This window comes from Fusarium proliferatum (genome assembly GCF_900067095.1).
Source record: "Fusarium proliferatum ET1 genome assembly, contig: FPRO_scaffold014, whole genome shotgun sequence".
NCBI classification, from domain to species: domain Eukaryota; kingdom Fungi; phylum Ascomycota; class Sordariomycetes; order Hypocreales; family Nectriaceae; genus Fusarium; species Fusarium proliferatum.
In genome coordinates, this window is record NW_022194803.1 from 94,373 (window position 1) to 109,265 (window position 14,893).

Genomic DNA, 14,893 nt, shown 5'->3' on the forward strand with positions numbered 1-14,893 from the left:
TCACCCGTCGAACTGGCAGTGGCAACAACACTCACCAACATCAATCGGCCCCTCGGCAGCCTTCCAAAAGCCGATGCAGAAGCCTATCAAAAACAATCAAGTCAACTCTCCAAATCTCCCCCGCACAGTATTTTTCGCCCATAATTTTGGTGCGGGGCCGGAGGTTGAACAATATCAACAAGAACAATACTAAGCCCCTGGCCGCAACCTCGTCTGTGCACACACTATCACAACACTGACCCTTTGATATTGTTCTTTGTCGCCCCAAACACCTGGGTTTACCACTTCGTATTGCCATGTCGCCTCAATTACTTCGAGCACTTCCCCAAGTGTTTCCTCCTTAATCTCAACATGATACCCAATTTCTCTATACTTCAAAAATGGAACAAGACGTTAAATCATCGTGGAAACAGCTCTTTCTCTTTACAAGACGATCACACTCCGGCGCTTTGATCGCTGCCTTGTTTGCAGCTGGCTTCTCAGCAGGTTTCAAAACTGTTCTGTCGGTCATTCTCGGAAAAGTCTTCGATATTATCGCGGGCTTCGGGAATGGTACGCTTAGAGGGGATGAGGCCCTTTCGCAGGTGGGAAGATGGGCACTTGTCCTAGTAGGACTCGGTGTTGGCAACTGGATTGCAAGTACAGCGTTCCTCGCCCTCTGGGTCATGTTTGGAGAGTTGCAGGCATGCAGTGTTCGGCAAGACATCTTTGCAAGTCTCCTTTCCAAGGACATGGCCTGGTTTGACTCTCAATCCGAGGGCATGTCAAGTCTTCTCATCAGAATACAGACGTGGGTATCCCTCTTCTTTACTCACACATGACTAACATTTGATAGACAAACTCGTGAGCTTCAACTCGCATCCTCCCAGGTTCTCGGCCTTCTCATCGGCGATATCATCACCTCAATCGCTTCCCTCGGTATCGCCCTCTACTACTCCTGGAAACTCACCCTCGTTCTCCTTGCCACACTTCCAATCTCAGCTATAGTCCTCTCACTGGCGACAAATCGACTTGAGCCCGCGATCCAAGCACAGAAGCGTGAGCTCGCAGTCGCTTCCAAATTCGCCGTTGCTTCAATCACGGCCATCGATCTCGTCAAGGTTTTCAACGGTTACGATCAAGAGGTCTGGCAGTACTACCCCGCTGCCAAAGCTGCAGCGAAGCACTATCTGATCCAAGCACAGTGCAATGCTCTGCAAATGGGCTACGTTGCCTTCTGGGTCGTAGCCATGTTCGTCGTCGGCTTTTGGTATGGTGTTGTGCTCGTCAACAACGACGGCCTTGCCGCTGGCAGTGTTTTGACAACTTTTTATGCAACACTCGCAGCGTTTCAGGGTATTGAAGCTTTGATGCCTCAGTGGCTGGTTCTTGCCAAAGGTATGTCAGCCGGCAGCTTTCTCTCCAGTATCACTCGGAACGTGAGGAACGGTGAGATTGTCAAGCCAATGACAGGAGCTTTACGACCACTGAGTTGCAGTGGTGATATCGAACTGAAAGACGTAAGTTCTGCCAATGCTGATAAAGATAATGGCTGACTTTAGTAGGTGTGTTTCGCATACCCCTCGAATCCAGCCCAAAAGGTACTCCATCAATCCAGCTTCTTCTTCCCTTCAGGTGAGATGACCTTTATCGTCGGAAGAAGCGGCTCCGGGAAGAGCACGTTGGGTAACCTCATTGTCGGTTTCTATGAGCCCCTGAGCGGAGACGTCTATGTAGACAACAAGCCCTTGCGGGTCCTCGACAGACAATGGATCCGCGAGAACATTACCTTGGTCCAACAATCCAGCGTACTGTTCAACGAGAGTTTCTTCAAAAATGTAGCCTTTGGGCACCACGACCCCGCAGGAGCATCGCGGGCTGAGGTGATACGAGCTTGTGATGCAGCATTGCTTCAGTCGACGATTGCAGGACTTCCTGAAGGTCTAGATACCAATGTCGGGGCTGATGGATACAACTTGAGCGGTGGACAGAAGCAGAGGCTAGCGCTTGCCAGAGCTCGACTTCGAGACCCTCCAGTGCTCATCCTGGATGAGATCACAAGCGGCCTTGACCAGGTTAGCCGCGTGCTCATCATGGATGCGATCAGGGCATGGCGACGGGGCAAAACAACCATTATCATCACACACGACGTCGCGCAAATCGACGCCGTTGACTTTGTCTACGTGATGGACAATGCCTCCCTTGTTCAAGAAGGTTTCCGAAAGGATCTGGATCTGCAGATTGGCGGTACGTTCGCCACTCTCGCATCTACCGCATCAGAGGAACCAGACACGCCGATAGATATTGCCATCGACTCTCCAAACTCTCCTCTTTCACCCCTTTCCCCTTTATTTCCCCCTCCCGGCAGAGCTTCGCGGCTCTCACAAATAGTCGTTGGAGGATTAGAGTCTTTCAGTCCAGCCCCTACAAGCGCCTCTACGCGATTGACTCTAGGTACAAACACAGCAGCCGCTTTTCGCATGCGGACAGCCCGAGCTTGGGAGATACAACCCCTCACTATAGCTGTCCCCGAACCTGAGCCTGTACGATCAAAGTCCGCTGCCGACAACCATCAGATTGCCAGTTTCTACGACGAGAAGCACGACAGTACACTGAGATCTCACAGCAGCCTGGATGGTATGGAAACATCATGCACACTGGCGTCACTCGACGAGCCAGAGTACGTGTTTGGCGGGGCTGAGCGTCCGAAAAGCATTACGAGACTCAGACAAACCAAGCACAACGACACGCTCCAGTCAGACAAGGTGGAGGAAAAGGACAGCGAGAGTAAGGACCTCCCTCCGCCAATGCCTCTGGCTTCAATATTGAAGACGGTCTGGCCAGCTTTAGGACGTGGGCATCGATTCCTTCTTATCTTTGGAGTATTGACCTGCCTGGTTGGAGCAGGCTCTATCCCTGCATTCGCGTATTGCTTCGCGCAACTCCTGGGCGCGATGTGGTCACAAGGTGACAAGTTAGCAGAGGGTAATAGATGGGCTATCTATCTCATTGTCATCGCGGTGATGGATGGTGTTTGCACCGGCGGCGGTCGATATCTCCTTGAGATGGTGGGGCAAGCCTGGATCAACACCATTCGAGTCGAAGCTCTGAAACGAATCCTACGACAGCCAAGAGCATGGTTCGATCGGTCGCGCAACTCTCCAGGCCGCATTAATGAGTGTCTTGACCGAAATGCTGAAGAGATGCGTAACATTGTTGGGAGATTCTTGCCCATCATTATCACAGTCACCGTCATGATCATTGCTGCTGTTGCTTGGGCGCTCGTCATCTCCTGGAAACTCACGCTCGTCGCTCTCGCGCCGCTGCCTGTCGTTATGGGCGCAGTCAAAGGCTATACCATTATCAGTGGAAAGTGGGAGGCGCGCTGCAACAAAGGGGCCGAAGATGCGAGCGCGACTTTGACCGAGATCTTCCTCAACATCCGAGTCGTTCGAGCTCTCACTCTAGAACGATACATGGGTGCCAAGTACATGAAAGCAGTGAGACAAACCTTGAGCCTGGGACAGAAGAGGGCAGGGCACGCCAGTACACTATATGGACTGTATCAATCAGTCAACTATCCCCTTACAGCACTTGTGTTCTACTACGGAACCGTGCTTCTGGCCTCGGAGAAGGCCATCACAGCAACGGCCGTTGTGGCAGTAGTGAATCTGCTTCTGTTCAGCATGGGCACAGCGACGAGTATTCTTAGTACGATACCACAAGTCACGATGGCCCAGTCAACCGCCGCGCAGATGCTGGGGTACGCCAACATGCCTATGGTACCAAAAAGCGAGCCTCGTGGATACTACAAACCCAAAACACCACTCCCAGTTCGACTTGACAATCTCGGGTTCTCATATAAGATAAGCTCGAAGAGACCAGCCTTGCGAGGAGTTTCATTTGAGGTGGATGCTGGAGACTTTCTGGCGGTTGTTGGTCGGTCAGGCTGCGGGAAGTCGACGGTAATGTCGCTAATGCTGGGTCTTTATTCTCCCACCAAAACCGAGATCCTCAGCACAAGGCCACCATTAAGCTTCAATGGATATTCCCATGCGCACATCGATATGGAGCATCTGCGATCAATGATGGCATATGTGCCACAAACGCCGTTCCTCTTCCCAGCTACCATTGCAGAGAACATCGTGTACGGCTTAGGCGAAGTATCGCACCTCCGTCAGTTTCCTAGCATTCTAGCTGCTGCGAAAGCGGCTGGTATCCACGAGTTCATCACAACTCTTCCAGATGGATACAATACTCGAGTCGGCGACGGAGGTCAAGCGCTTTCAGGTGGCCAGGCGCAACGTCTCAGCATCGCACGTGCACTTGTACGCAAGCCTCATCTTCTTGTTCTGGACGAGCCTACAAGTGCTTTGGATGCAGAGAGCGCAGAAATTATTCGGCATACGATGCAAAAGATTGCAAAGAAGTCAAGACGAGATATGGCAATTGTGGTGGTGACGCACAGCAAAGAGATGATGGCAATTGCGGATCGGATTGTTGTCCTGGAGGATGGCGCCAAGGTAGAAGAGGGAACGTATCATGATTTGCTGCAAGCAAGAGGTACTTTTGCGGGAGTGGTTGGAGACTCAATATGGGAGGGCGGTAAGGAATTTAATTGATTGATCTTCAGGGGCATTTGGATATTGTACATATAATTCTTAATCTTATGGAGTCGAGAGCCTCCCCCACGATTCAAAGTTAATGTGGGCCCATTAAAGTCAGCCTTTGAAGACTGATTTGATCGCCGCTTGATTAATAAGCCACTAAACCGAAAAAGGTCACGGGGATACAAGTGCGACCCTAAAACGTCCCGAAGATTCCAACGTCGTCTCCATTTCATCTCATCGCCACCTTGTAACACCAAATAACTTTCTCTTCATTCACGTGTCACCCCATTTGCCATATTCTTTATTTGCAGTCAATATACTCGTGTCGCAAGCTAGTTTCGACTTACCCGACAGCCTCTCACAAAGCTGCGGGGCTGACGTTGTTTCACTCACCTCTTCTCACTCATCCTTATATTCACATTTCATCCACTTATATGATGACTGCGCAATCACCCCCCAAGCGCAGAAGTCGCTTGTCTTCAAACACCCAAGATCACGACGATGCAGCACTCAAGGTCCATTCGCCTTCTCCTTCTCCCTCTCCCCATTTGAACCTCCACTTACATCCCTCAGGCCCGCCGCGAACGTAACCGCGAAGCCCAAAACATCTTCCGCCGCCGTCGCCAAGCCGCCGAAGCTGCACAGGCCCAGCGCGTGCGTCGCCTCGAGCAGGTAGTCGAGGAGATGAGCTCCGTCTTCATGTCCTTCGTGGACGAGATGCTCACCACTGAAGCTGTAGTCAGAGCCCAGCCGAGTCTTGTTGGCAGTTTGAGGAGAAGTATGGAGAGGATTCTGGAATTGGCGCATGAGGTTGTTGGGCCGGAGGAGGATCTTGTGCTGATGCCGAGGGAGGGGGATGATAGGAAGCGTGGAGGCTCTGGTTCGCCGGAAAGTGAGCAGAGTGAGACGACGGAGGATTCTTCGGGTTCCATGGCTGTTGCTGTGAGAAAGACTCAGGTTCAGACGCTGACACCGCCTACGTCAACGGCCATGACTTCAGTTTCTACGCCAACTCCACCATCTTTATCGACATCAGCGCCATCTTCACTCTCAACACCACCATACTTCAACTCTCAGCAAACACCAATGGCCAAATCCTTCAACTTACCAACATTCTCACTCTCGCCTCAGATCTTCGGCAACGGCTGGCTCGGCACAACCCCTGCATCACCCGGCGATCTCGCCGTCCCCTCATCCACACAGCACTCAGCATTCTCATTCCGCCTCGCCTGCGACATACTAACAATAGCATGCCACCTCCTCGTAAACTCACCGCCGCCCTACGAAATGTCAGCCTGTGAATCCCGCCTCTTCTGCAACACCCTCAAAGGCCGCGCTAAAGACGAGATGCTCACACGGCTACGCTGGCTTATTGGTCCGGGTCGACATGAGATGTATCGCGTTATCGATCTACCGTATGGACGATATGGACAGTATGTTTATTCTCGCGCGGAGCTCAACCCCTCTACGGTGGAGGATATAGAATGGCCGTGGCCTACACGACCGGCTGGAACACGCATCGATCACTTCACACGATTCTTCAGCGTTGTTGGAGTTGAGAAGCAACTCCTCGCACTTGGCGCCAGGGTTGTGGACGCTGAAACTATGGAACTCAATCTGAACAACTCGCCGATGCCGAATGTTGGACACGCTGTACCGAAACAGCCCGAGAGCTGGAGTTTCGTCAATTGTTTCTCATTTCCCACGGAGCCAAAATCTGGTCCTGTCACAGTGCGGGTGAGTATACCAGCGCTTATAAAGTCGCTCGCTACGAGATCGCTTTGTTTGATGCGGGGGCCGGGAATACCGAGGTCCGAGATTGGGAGTGCGATTGAGGAAGCCATCATCAAAATAGGATGAGCACACGATAAAAAGTTTTATGATTTAACGAGATGGACACATACGAAAGGATTGGATCACTATCGAGGCATTTGGAATCGGATATTGCAAAATTTTGGGACGGAAGCGTTGTTATTATGGCCTAGTAAAGCGACCTGTATATTGGTATCTCGAATCCCTTTATCTGTCATAACGTCGTAATCTGTCATTTACAAGAACACAGCACAGGTCTTTCCCTTGATAACCTGTCTACTATATACCCTCCTCTTACAAAATATCATTTGTATGAATGCACAAAACGTGCCATTATCGTCTCTTAGATCTGAGTAGTCCCTCCCACGAAACATGATGTCTCCAGGAACTCCTCTGCTCTTGCTGTCGTCGTTGAGCCGGTCGTGCCGGAGCTCGAGGATTTGTTCGTCTCGGCTGTCGAGGCCGTCGTGTGTTTATGGCGACGAATTTCATAAATTCGGCGTCTTGACTTGGTGGCAGCGTACTGTATTTACCACTACTGGTCCTTAGAATTGGGTCGTCTTTGAGTGTCTTGGGGTGAATCTCCAAAATGGCGCCTTTGTGCTCTCTTCCTAGCTTGGCGGCTTCGACAAGGCCGTGCAAGTCGATATCTCGCTTTTTCTTTTCCTTCTCTTTCATCATTCGTGTTTGGTCCGACCTCTCCATTGCTTCACGCTGTTCTTGTGTCATGGGCGTCTCGTCTTCATCCGGCTCGTGGGTCAAGTGCATCATGTGGAGGATGTTCTCAACAGGACCCATTTCTTGCTCAGGTTGTTGGGCTTCCTTGTCATCGGCCTTCTTACGCTTGAAGCAGCTAAAGGCCTTTGACAGGAGCGCGCGAGTCGGACGCCAAATTGCAAGCCAAGAGTCCCCGATCAAGTTGAAAAGGCTCTGGACTAGGCTATCAGGGATCTGTCGAATCAAGGCTCCTAGTGGAATTGACATGACACCAAAGAGCAAGCTCCATCCCCATTGGGCACCTGTAAGGGGCGTTGTGTCAAATGCTTCACCTCCCTTGAAGACGATAACGAATTGGCCAGCGATAGTGATAAGTTGAACGCCAATGAACCAAGGGTTGCGCAAGAATCCTTGATACCAAATATCCAGCTTGTTATCCACGCGGCGACAGTTGTGTTGATTAAAGAACTGCATCCAGACGTAGATATTGAGCACCAATGTCTGGAGCTTCTCAATCTCGAATTCAGTGTCGGGGTTGAAGAGATCCCATCCAGCGTAGTGAACAACAAAGATGACTATCAACTGGTAGATGGCTTGGCAAATGATCATCTTCCACATAGTAATGGAAATGATGGAAGCGTTACGAGGCTCAGGCTTTCGCTTGAGGAAGTCGGGCGAGGGATGATCGGTAGCATAACCAAGAGAGGCAAAGATATCCATGATCAAGTTGATCCAAAGCAATTGAACAACGGTGAAGACAGCGTCACCAACGAGCTCGGACACGACGGTGATGATACCTGCAGTGATGTTGATAGTGAATTGGAACTATCGTTTGATTAGCAAAGAACCTGGCCATATTGATTGATAATCTTACCTGGCAAAACTTCTTGACGGAGTCATTCACAGTTCGACCCCATGCCAAAGCCTTTACAATGGAGGCAAAGTTGTCGTCAAGAAGGATGATGGATGCAGCCTCCTTGGCAACTTCGGTACCCTGGATACCCATAGCAAACCCGACGTCCGCCGCCTTCAATGCCAGACCGTCATTCGTACCATCACCAGTCACAGCGACCGTCTCATTCATGCGCTTTAGGTGTGTTACCAGAAGCAGCTTATCCTCAGGGCTTGAACGAGCCAAGACTTGCAGTCTTGGAATAACAGCATCGAGCTGCTCAGGTGTCAAATCTCGAAATGTTGGTCCATCCATGGCAATACCACCAGCTGTGTAGATACCACATTCCGTTGCAATAGCCTTGGCGGTCAAGAAGTTGTCACCTGTAACCATGCGAACGAATACTCCAGCAGCCTGACATTGACGAACTGATTCCACAACTTCGGGGCGCAATGGGTCACGAATGCCAAAGGCACCGATGAAGATCATGCCAGAGGCCAACCATTCTAGATTAATGTTATCGGGGTCGTCGTCTGGGCCATCAAAGATATCCTGCGCGCTAAAGTCTCGGTATGCAATGGCGACAGGTCGAAGCATCCTGTTGGCGTAGTCCTCAATTGTGTTACGATAGCTTGCACGGTCATTCTCCGAGAGTCGTGCAATTGGTACTCTGAATGTTGGGTCCAAAACGACAAAAGCACAATATTCAAACACAACTTCCGCTGCTCCTTTGACGAGAAGTCGATAGCGATCGTCATTGATCTTGACCAAGACTGCCATCCATTTTCGGGAAGAGTCGAACGGAAGGATCGCAACAATGGGGCAGTTGGCCCTCTCCTCAGCCAAATTGTTCATACCAAGATGCTGACGACTAAAGTGTAGCAGAGCAGTCTCAGTGCTTGAACCCATAAAAGTAGCGGTACCAGAGTCATCATTCTCAAAGGCCGTGGAGTTGAGAGCGATACTGTCCTTGATCAACCGCCGACATTCTGGAGAGAGTGACTTTGCCATGTCAATCGAACTGTCGTACTTGATAGTTGAGGCACGCGACATGGACGAATCGGGATCCGGAACAACCAGGTCGGTGTCGTCAAAGTAAGACTCCAGGCCAACACGTCCAGCCACAACAGTCATCTTGTTCTGTGTCAGGGTACCTGTTTTGTCGGAGCAAACTGTCGTCGCGTTTCCCATAATTTCACACGACCTGATCAATCGCACCAAGTTGTTATCTCGGAGCATTCGCTTCGTGGCAAAGGCCAGTGCAACGGTCACATTCAGCGCCAGGCCTTCTGGAACAGTGATGACGACGACCGTGACGGCCAGAATCAGAATATGTAAAAAGTCTTCTGCCTTCTGAGATGGCCCACCAGTAACGGTGTGAAGAGTGACCATGAAGCGAATGAAGAGGACAAGAAAAAAGATGGAACCTGCAACGGCACCAATAACAATAAGTTGCTTGCCAAGACGGCCAAGCTTCGCCTGGAGTGGTGTCTCCTTGACGTCGTCTCTCAACGACATGAGGATACGGCCATAAGTCGAGTTGACACCAACGGCGGTAACGAGATAGGAGCCGACACCGCGTGCGACAGTGGTTCCACTGAGAATGAAGGGGTCAATTCGTGATGTAGCTGCATGGTTTGGCCTTGGTACGGTCTTGTGTACAAGATCAGCCTCTCCCGAGATGGAAGACTCGTTCATCTGCAGACTCGAAGCTTGCACAAGAACACCATCCACGGCAACAACATCGCCAGCCTCGAGGTGTAAAAGATCACCAACGACAACATCTTGAACAGGGATGCGCTGGAGTTTACCCGAGCGCATCACCGTCACGTCTCTTTGTTGTTTTCGCTCATTGACCTTCTTGAACTTGTAATTCTTCTGCCAATCGGTCGCTGCGCTTGCGATGATAATGACGAGGATCGCAACCACAATTGTCACACCATCTACCCACTCAACACGCGATGCGCCTATCGACTTGTCGACAGACTGGTAAATACCGATAGCGAGTGAGATGGATGCAGAAATAGTTAACAAAATGATGAGTTTATCATTGAATGCTATCCATAATAGTCTGAAGAAAGATTTTTGTGCTATTTGGGGCAGGCGGTTATCCCCAAATACTCGTTTTCGATCGACAAAGTGGTTATCGCGATGTTCGAATAACCCATTGTGTAGCAGCGGCGGCGACGGTGGAGGGGATGCTGCTGATAGAACTGGCGGTCGTTCAAGGCTGCCAGATGCTACAGCTTCGTCCAAAGTGACGGTACCATCCAATGTTGTTTCGTCGGCGCTTAGTCCTGCTGAGATATCGGTTCGAAGACCAGCGGCTAAACCCAACAAGCCTCCAAACGCGCGCAGAGCGGAGATATTCTTGGCGGTCAGGAGTCGATGTAGTTGAGATGGGGTAAAAGCAAAGTTGTTGCCCTGGATATGTTCGTCGTCGTGCAAATCGAAAGGCGGGTCGACGTCATGGGGTTCGGGTTGAGGATTCATCGTGTAATCAATCTTCGGCTGGTCGTGACTACCAGCGTCAAAGTTGGAGTTGGAGTTGGACCCTTCGCCAGAGCCGCCATAGCGTGAATCAGGAATACTCGTGATGTCGTCCATCAATGGGATTCTGTGTTACAAGTTTGCGAGCGCGAAGCAGCCGTTGATCCAGAAAACCTGGTACGGCACTGAGCCACAGAGATAGGTTGATTGAAAACAAAACAGAAGAAGAGAGGAAGAGAGATTCAGTTGGTGGATCGAAGACGGTTTGAAGGAGACGGGACGGTTGATTGTGGAGGAAGCACTGAAATCATGCTCAAGCTCTAGCGTGGGGGGAGGCTTTTACAAAACTCTACCCCGAAAGCGTTAGAGTCAGCCAGGACCAGCAGGAAAATAAAGAACCTTAAAGAGAAACTCGTCATACCTGGACGACTTGTCTCCACCAGGAAATGACCTTCTGGCGGGCAGAGTTGATTGTGAGTGGTGCTTGGCAGGTCAATCTCTATTCTGTGGCGGCGCAACTCTCTTCGGTTCTTGTCTGGGGGTCCCGGCTGGTCCGCCTTGACCAAAAATACGCCATATCCAGTAACAATCAGCAGCGACCCGTCGCTAACCCACTGTAACTGGTCCGCCTTACAGAGGACCGAGGGACTGCCCCGTACCTACTCCGTAGTTGGCTTGGGGAACTCTGGGCTGGGAACTGATATTGTCACTGCCCATCATCTCGGAAGGGCCGAGACTCTAGGGGGGGCTAGGTAATCCTGAAAATGCTTGGTGCTGTTGCTATCGTGTCTTGGCGGTCGTCTTGGCTGCAACGTCGTTTGTGCTAAGAGAGACTGAAGCTTTTTGGTTAGTGCCGTTGTCGTCGTCATCACGGCAGCCTCTGGTGTTGAAGTCGTTTGAGATCCATCGACGACAAGAAACGTCGTTGAATTAAGAATTGAAACACTAGGAAATAACGAGCTCGGAGTCCATGAGGCAGATCATGCACAGCCAGCACAGTGTTGAAGAGCCCCATCTCAAACCTTACACGCGGCCCCTGGGTCTTGACCTTCCTTGTCTGTCTCTAGCTGAGTAATAAAAGAGGCAACCCAGTTTTTCTTGGCGAAAAAACAAAATACTACGCCAAGATATTTGTTACTGTCGTATCCTTCATGAGGCCAAACTTCGCTCTGCCAAGGTTTCTCCAAGTGATCTACCAACGAGTCAGATGATGCGAGTATCATAACAATTCTAGATAAACTGGAACAATTGACTCAAGTCGATGACATTTACAGTTTATCAAGGCAGATCAATCAGATACGCGGGTCCGGGCGCATCTGATAACCCCGAGGCCCCGTTCTGAACAAGATGCCCAGACATTTGGGGTCCAGAAATAAACCGAGATGATGAGCTGCGATAGGAGGTTGGAGAGAGGCATATTATTGGATGGCTAAGTTCCCAGAACTACATGATACTGTCTGTGTACAGTTGGGAGTAATTGTTGTAGTTGAGTTGAGTTGAATTAGGCTTCTAGTTACATAAGGCGGCTTCCAGATGGTGAATGGCTATCGACGTTGAAACGGTGAAGATTGAAGCCGTTGATAACAGTCAAGCCCGCCCGTTACAACGAAAAAGTCAAACGGCACAAACTCAAGAGTAACTCCATCTTGATCGAAAAAAGCAAGAAGTACAGACACTACCCACGTGCAATGAGCACAGACTCACTACACCAAGACTAAGCTCCATCTCACCGCGTCGTCTTGTCCCTGCAGCCTCACATCTCACAATCCATCCTTCTATCCCAAACGATCAATGAATGACACAAGGCGCACAAGTCAATTTATGCTCCTGACTGCTCCTTCCAGTCTCCCCCGTAACATTTGTATCCCACACTGCGCGATCCAGTTCAGTTGTCAAGACATCCTATGACTTTCCACCTATAAAGCCAGAATATTGAATACGGTATTCTTCACTTCAACCCAATCTCGTCTCGTCTGTCCAATTAATAACCCCCTCTCTTCCCCGATCGCTTCAGCACCCTGCCGGCCGAGACATGCATTCACAGATCAACATTTCCAGACATATTAGTTGCACAAGAACTTCACATCGATCCCGGGATATTTGCACGACCCTGTTCAACAAACTTCCCCATCGAGACTGTTTGCGCAGAGTGATACAATACAGAAATATAGATTCATGTCAACGGCAGAAACATGCCAAGTCGTTAGATGTTAAGCTTGAATCAAAGACAAGACATAGCGTTGTCTTTCGCTTCGACCTCCAAACATTGAGCACATGGTGTCGTATCATGTCCAGCTCTGTTTCGTTTCACTTCTGTCAGTGCCCCTAAACTCGCCCTATAAACGCCCTCGGGGGAGAACCTTCACCTCAGAGCTACCCTATCCGACGGACATGATGCTCCAAACAAAGCAACTTCCCGTATCAAAGATCCCGTCATTGTCCTCCATTTAGCTCCCGATTCATCCCAAATGCCTCGACATGACTCGCTGCTGTAGTTTGCCCTGGATAGGGCGACATCCGTTGCTGGATACCCGTTGGGATTCTCCTTCTGGGCTCTGAATCTATATTCGGGGTAACAGAGACATTGAATCCACATGGCGACCTTTGACAGAATTGGGTCTGTGAAACGGGTTCGGTGTTGAAGGTCTCGAACATGTTGCTTGGTATAAGTCTTCTGATTGCCTGGATGTGATTCACAGATAAAGCTTCTTGACTTCCCCCTCGATCTTCAGTAGCTTTTTCAAACAACTCAAGACTATCAACCATGGAGCTACCAAGAGGTTTACTCACCCTCTTTCTTCAGTTCATCCTCTTGCCACTAGTAGCAGCTTTACCTCATCTCCTGAATACACGAGACGATGAAGTCTTTGCTCCCAAAGTCATGATCATCTCAATGGTATGCCCCCTCCCCTACCTTATCTCATACCACTTCTCTAACACCACACTACAGTGGTCTCCCGAAGCTGCAGTCTGGCACGAACGCCTCCCGGGCTCAAATTTAGGTAGCCTCGCCTCCAAAACTATTCACGCCCCTGGCCTTTCCATGCTCTTCCCCTGCGCCACCTGCAATGAAGATGGAAACATCTGCCATGTTACCATCGGCGAGGGGGAGATCAACTCCGCCGCTTCACTCATGGCTCTCATGCTCTCCCCCAAGTTTGACTTTCGCCATACATACTTCCTCGTCGCCGGTATAGCTGGCGTGAATCCCAAGTACGGTACTCTTGGTTCAGTTGCCATCGCTCGTTATTCAGTCCAGGTTGCGTTGCAGTATGAGATCGATATACGATCTCTTCCTCCAGGCTGGCCCACTGGGTATATTTCATATGGTCGTGACCAGCCTTATCATCAGCCCTTTATCACATATGGCACTGAAGTCTTTGAGCTCAACGCTCAACTTCAGGATGCTGCATACAAACTCGCATCAAAGGCTCAGCTGGAAGATGCGAATGGACCAAAGGAGTATCGTGCACTCTACCGCCGAATGGGCGAAACATATAAGAGTGCCTCTCAACCTCCATCTGTCATCAAGTGCGACACTGCTACGAGTGATGTATACTACTCTGGTAGTAGACTCTCCGAGTCCTTTGAGAATACTACCAAAGTGTGGACAAACGGCACTGGCGTCTACTGCATGAGCGCTCAAGAGGATAATGCAATCTTGGAAGTCCTCGTCAGAGCAGCGATTGCAAATATCTGCGACTTCTCAAGAGTCATGATCTACAGAACAGGTGATCTCTCCCGTCACCCCTATTAATCATCTCGCTAACCCTTGCAGGTTCCAACTTTGATCGTCCTCCTCCTGACTACACCGACCTAGATCATCTCACCGCCGCCAAACAGAATGGCTTCTCAATCGCTATTGCCAACATTTTCAACGCAGGCATTGAGATCGTAAAAGGCATCATTGAAGATTGGGACACCACGTTCAAAGATGGTATCAGAGCAGAGAACTACATTGGAGATATCTTCGGTAGCCTCGGTGGTGAGCCTGACTTTGGCTTTGGCAGTTTGACCCATGGTGAGCGTATTGCGCCAGATAGTAAGAGCAGTGAGTTGGCGAATAGGGAGATGGATAGACGGAGAATCTTGACGCAGAAGTCTTTGCGGAAGATCTAAATTAGTAAGGGCGTGATAGCACGATAGTTGGGTTTGTATCATTTGGTGCTGATAATCTTGGGAGAGCGTATGGTATCATGGCGAGTTCAACCTTCTTTCTATTTTGTTTTAATAAACACTTTTTGGGGCCCTTTCAAACCGCCTTCATTCTCAATCGTTTCCGCTATAAGTTCTTTTGTATCATTGTGGCTTTACTTTCATGAACAAATGTGGTTCGCCAAACAGTCTCAGGTATGCTTCGTTCCCCTCCTTACGCATCAGCAGGCCAAACGGT

The 14,893-nt window shown here is 50.1% G+C and overlaps 4 protein-coding genes across 4 annotated transcripts; 3 read left to right on the forward strand and 1 right to left on the reverse strand.

Moving 5' to 3' along the window:
* Positions 1-380: 380 nt before the first annotated feature.
* Positions 381-4,601, forward strand: FPRO_04158 (related to STE6-`Full-size` ABC transporter responsible for export of the `a` factor mating pheromone; the record flags this gene model as incomplete). The annotated part of the gene is made up of 3 exons (XM_031223712.1): positions 381-790; positions 836-1,499; positions 1,545-4,601. 3 exons carry the CDS (start codon positions 381-383, stop codon positions 4,599-4,601), a joined length of 4,131 nt encoding a protein of 1,376 aa, XP_031089044.1.
* A 425-nt stretch (positions 4,602-5,026) lies between these two features.
* FPRO_04157 (uncharacterized protein) lies at positions 5,027-6,449 on the forward strand (the record flags this gene model as incomplete). The annotated part of the gene is made up of 2 exons (XM_031223713.1): positions 5,027-5,104; positions 5,163-6,449. 2 exons carry the CDS (start codon positions 5,027-5,029, stop codon positions 6,447-6,449), a joined length of 1,365 nt encoding a protein of 454 aa, XP_031089045.1.
* Positions 6,450-6,734: 285 nt separating this feature from the next.
* On the reverse strand, positions 6,735-10,617 carry FPRO_04156 (putative calcium P-type ATPase; the record flags this gene model as incomplete). The annotated part of the gene is made up of 2 exons (XM_031223715.1): positions 6,735-7,943; positions 7,993-10,617. 2 exons carry the CDS (start codon positions 10,615-10,617, stop codon positions 6,735-6,737), a joined length of 3,834 nt encoding a protein of 1,277 aa, XP_031089046.1.
* Positions 10,618-13,264: 2,647 nt separating this feature from the next.
* Positions 13,265-14,619, forward strand: FPRO_04155 (uncharacterized protein; the record flags this gene model as incomplete). Its single annotated transcript, XM_031223716.1, has 3 exons — positions 13,265-13,396; positions 13,451-14,231; positions 14,279-14,619. 3 exons carry the CDS (start codon positions 13,265-13,267, stop codon positions 14,617-14,619), a joined length of 1,254 nt encoding a protein of 417 aa, XP_031089047.1.
* Between the last annotated feature and the right edge of the window lie 274 nt (positions 14,620-14,893).